Source organism: Rhincodon typus, chromosome 47 (assembly GCF_021869965.1).
Source record: "Rhincodon typus isolate 14 chromosome 47, sRhiTyp1.1, whole genome shotgun sequence".
Classification (NCBI taxonomy): Eukaryota; Metazoa; Chordata; class Chondrichthyes; order Orectolobiformes; family Rhincodontidae; genus Rhincodon; species Rhincodon typus.
This window is the reverse complement of record NC_063378.1, coordinates 9,149,461-9,154,380: the sequence shown is the minus strand read 5'-3', so window position 1 is coordinate 9,154,380 and position 4,920 is coordinate 9,149,461. Positions and strand designations below refer to the sequence as shown.

The following is a 4,920-nucleotide window of genomic DNA, read 5'->3' as shown; positions in this document are numbered from 1 at the left end:
CATTACAAGAACATCTTGGGAGGTGCAATAAAAAGGAAGTGCAACCAGTTGTTATTTCCTTGCGGACAATCTGTGCATTTTGTTGATATTTGCCACTGTGGTATATCCACTGAACATCAAATTAAAGTGCTCTAATACCTAATTTAATGCTTTTTCTTTTGATCCCCCAGTGATCTGCAGCATTAGAAACAAAAAGAACCTGTCACTATGGGAACTGCAATAAAACTTTCTGATGAAGGGTCTAGGCCCGAAACGTCAGCTTTCCTGCTCCTCTGATGCTGCTTGGCCTGCTGTGCTCATCCAGCTCTACACCTTGTTATCTCAGTTTACCCAGGGTCAGACAGGATTATCACATCATCCCAAACCTCCCCTCCGTCCCAGAGGCTGGGAATCCTGCAGCAAGTAACTCACCTCCTGACTCCCCCCAAAGCCTGTCCCGCCATTGACAAGGCACAAGTCAGGAGTGGGATGGAATACTCCCCACTTGCCCCTGGATGGGGGCAGCTCCAACAACACTCAAGAAGCTCGACACCATCCAGGACAAAGCAGCCCCTGCTCGATTGGCACCACATCCACAAACATCCCACTCCCTCCCCCATCGACGCTCAGTCGCAGCAGTGTGTACCATCTACAAGATGCACTGCAGAAACTCGCCAAGGCCCCTCAGGCAGCACCTTCCAAACCCACGGCCACTTCCATCCAGAAGGACAAGGGGCAGCAGATACATGGGAACACCACCCCCTGCAAGTTCCCGTCCGAGCTACTCCCCATCCTGACTTGGGAAATATATCCCCGTTCCTTCAGTGTCACTCTCACCACCTCCAGCCCTTACACCTCCCCGCCTCCCAATCCCTGTAACCTCCTCCAGCCCCTACATCCCCTCCCTATCTCTGTAACCTCCTCCATTCCCTTACACCCTCCAATCTCGAGCACCTCCTGATTCCCATCGCTCCACCATTGGGGGCCGTGCCTTCAGCTCTCTGGGGTAGGAAGGCGAGTCCTGATCTCTGGGATTTACCCCAGAACCTCTCCATCTACCTTCTCTCTCTCTAACTCTCTCTCCACTCCTTTAAAAGGCTCCTTAATAAACTCTTGCAAGTCAATCATCCAAGTATCCTACATTTACCCAAGTGGCTTCGTTGGTACAGTTTTGAGATTTGTCCACGAGGCCAGACTTACATCTTCATCCCCGGGTGATGTAACCATGTCATTGAGTCATAGATGATACAGTCAGACAGCACGGAAACAGACCCTTCGGCCCAACCAGTCCGTGCTGACCATTATCCCAAACTAAACTAGTCCCCACCTGCCCGCTCCTGGCCCATATCCCTCCAAACCTTTCCTATTCGTGTCCTTATCCAAATGTCTTTTAAACGTTGTAACTGTTACCCATATCCACTTCCTCTAGGTTTATTCCATCCTCTGCATGAAATAGTTGCCCCTCAGGTCCCTTCTAAATCTTTCCCTTCTCACCTTAAACCTATGCCCCTCGATTTGGTCTCCCCTACTCTGGGGGAAAAGACCTGGTCTCTTCACCCGATCTTCCCCCTCATGATTTTATAAACCTCTATAAGGTCACTCCTCAGCCTCCGATGCTCCAGGGAAAATAGCTCCAGCCCATTCAGCATCTCCCTGTAGCTCAAACGCTCCAACCCTGACTTCAGTCCTGATCCAAAACGTTGACTCTCCTGCTCCTCCTCTACCTGCTGTGTTCCTCCAGCTCCACACTGTATTGACTCTACTTCCAGCATCTGCAGTCCTTGCTATCTCCAACGTCCTTTTCAATCTTTTCTGAACCCTCTCCGGTTTAATAATACCCTCCCCATAGGAGGGCGACCAAAACCGCACTGTTTGAATTGGAGGCTTCAGCTTCTAAACCCCTACAGCACAGGGAGAACCGTTTCCAAAGGGAGACACGAGAGCTGCGCTGGGTGTTCATTATTAACAGGAGGGAGAAGGAACAAAATTGACATACCATAATATTCTGTGTTTCCCCATCCCGTGACGCTACACAACGCCCCATCAACAAGCCTCTGGCCAATTGCAGGGAGACAGAGCGGCTGGATGTAATCTAGAGAGAAAACAATGGAGCCTAGACCAACAACTCACTGAAAGCAGTCCCTCCAAAATTCTAATGGTCACCGCAGCCGACAAAAGAGGTGAGTAGACCAAGAGTCCTTTCTCTGTATTCAGAACCAATACATGAACACCATAGAGCTGTACAGCATGGAAACAGACCCTTCGGCCCAACTCGTCCATGCTGACCAGGTTTCCCCAGTGTGAACAGACGGCACGGTGGCTCAGTGGTTAGCACCGCTGCCTCACAGCGCCAGCGACCCGGGTTCGATTCCCCCCTCAGGCGACTGTCTGTCTGTGTGGAGTTTGCACATTCTCCCACCATGTCTGCGTTGGTTTCCTCCCACAGTCCAAAGATGCGCAGGTGAGGATGGATTGGCCATGGGAAATTGTCCCGTAGTGTTCAGGGATGTGTAGATTTAGGGGGATGGGTCTGGGTGGGATGCTCTGGAGGGTTGGTGTGGACATGTTGGGCTGAAGGGCATGTTTCTACATTGTAGGGATTCTAAGAACTCATTGCATTTGACCCATATCCCTCTAAACCCTTCCCAGCCACTATCAAAGCCCTCACTATTTCAAAAACTTCCATAAGGTCGCCTCTCAACCTCCTACCCTCCTCTGAAAGAAGTCCCAGCCTATCTTTATAACTTTACTACCATCTGGTCCAAATCCCTCTAAACCCTTCCTATCCATGTCCCCATCCAGATGCCTTTTAAATGTTGTAATTGTACCAGCCCCCATCACTTCCCCTGGCAGCTCATTCCATACACGCACCACCCTCTGTGTGAAAAAGTTACCCCTCAGGTCCCTTTTAAATCTTTCCCCTCTCACCTTAAACCTATGCCCCTCTAGTTTTGGACTCCCCTACCCTGGGGAAAAGGCCTTGTCTTATTCACCCTATCCATGCCCCTCATGATTTTATAAACCTCTATAAAGGTCACCCCCCTCAGCCTCCGATGCTCCAGGGAAAATAGCCCCAGCCTATTTAGCCTCTCCCTGTAGCTCAAACCCTCCAACCCTGGCAACATCCTTGTAAATCTTTTCTGAACCCTTTCAAGTTTTGAAGAAAAAAATGGGGCACAATTTATACAAAATGAAGAAAAACAGGCTACTGTGTTAACGACTTGACTCAGTTGGGTTGAGGCGTTGTCATGGAGATGAAGCAGGCAATGACGGTGGCCATGTTTGATTCAAAGACGGGACAAAGGGCCTGGCCATGTCCCTTTTGCCTTCGGAGGATGTGCCCCTGGAGGTGCGTGAACTGTTTCCACACGTGTCACCAACAGAACACAACTGATCACCTAGAATGAGGTAGCGTTGTTGCTGGCACACTCGGGATTCTTCAGAGAGCGCTGTCCATTTCCCAAATCATACTCAGGACTTGACGCTACTCTCTGGCATTTTGGAAATGAATTAAATGCTTTAAAGGACCCGATTTGAACAAAAAAGATTTCTGGGCCCAAAAAAAAGCAGAAGGGGCACAACCGCGAGAGGTTAATCCCATCACAAACCATTGGTCAGGTCCCAGCAACAACTTGGGTAGAGTAAATCCCGACAGTCTCTCTGTCCAGCCCCTGGCAGTTTTCTGACAAGACTGAACACAACAGGCCCAAGGTGGGGGGATAGCGGCTTCAGTTCATATAAAGATGAGACAACAGTCTGCATTCATATAGTGGCTTTGTTCAGTGAAGCTGTTGTAATTAGACAGGTATCTCACTCCGGGTCAGATCATGAGGTGTCAGGGAACATAACCAAAAAACTCCATCTTAAAGGAGCATCTTCAAAAAGGTGTAGGGGGCTGGAGGAGGTGTTACAGAGATAGGGAGGGGGTGTAGGGGGCTGGAGGAGGTGTTACAGAGATAGGGAGGGGGTGTAGGGACTGGAGGAGCAGGGTTACTGGAGGATTGGAGTGTACCTGAGAAGTTGAGTGGAACCTGCAGATGCATCACAGCAATGTCGTGACTGTTGTCCTCAGTACCGGGATCGAGGAATGGTTTGTAACCAGAATGATAAACAATCGTATCCACGGAGCTCTGCACTCCCATCGATGACTGCCGGATGGCACCAGTAAACACTGTCCACTGACTAACAAAACGATTCCTCCTGGAAACACAGACAGACACCTCACTCAGTCAGCCCACTCCCAAACTACTCCAAACCCATCGACTCAGAGATAGGGAGGGGGCGGAGGGGGTTACAGAGAGAAGGAGGGGGTGGAGGAGGTTACAGAGATAGGGAGGGGTTGGAGGGGGTTACAGGGATAGGGAGGGGCTGGAGTGGGGCGACAGAGATAGGGAGGGGCTGGAGGGACTGGAGGAGGTCACATTGGGTCCGATGAGCCGCATTTTACTAGACCCTGTCCGAACCTGAAGCGCCCCAATCCACATGGCCAATGGAGGACTACATGTGACATAACAAAGGAGGACCTGCAGCCAATTTATGCACAGCAAGATCCCATATTTAGGCCAGCCCGGTGGCTCAGGGGTTAGCACTGCTGCCTTACGGCACCAGGGACCTGGGTTCGATCCCACCCTCGGGTGACTGTCTGTGTGGAGTTTGCACATTCTCCCCGCGTCTGCGTGGGTTTCCTTCGGGTGCCCCGGTTTCCTCCCACAGTCCAAAGATATGCAGGTTAAGGTGGATTGGCCATGGGGAATGCAGGGTTACAGGACTAGAGTAGGAGGCTAGGTCTGGGTGGAATACTCTATGGAGGGTTCGTATGGGCCCAATGACCTGCTTCCACACTGTCGGGATTCTATGTATCTGAGAATGAGTGGGATCCTTAGTTTCTATATGGGATAAAAACCGAAAGAACTGCAGGCTTTGTAAGTCAGAAACAAAACC

At 50.5% G+C, this 4,920-nt stretch overlaps 1 protein-coding gene across 1 annotated transcript in view; it reads right to left on the bottom strand.

Annotated features, from left to right (window-relative positions):
• Positions 1-4,920, bottom strand: part of hpn (hepsin) — an 11,343-nt gene that overhangs the window by 3,103 nt on the left and 3,320 nt on the right. The window contains exons 2-3 of the mRNA XM_048620603.1: positions 3,992-4,199; positions 1,976-2,071 (exon numbers count right to left, since the gene is read on the bottom strand). Of these exons, the coding sequence (XP_048476560.1) occupies positions 1,976-2,071; positions 3,992-4,199 (304 nt within the window). The remainder of the gene's footprint in view (positions 1-1,975; positions 2,072-3,991; positions 4,200-4,920) is intronic.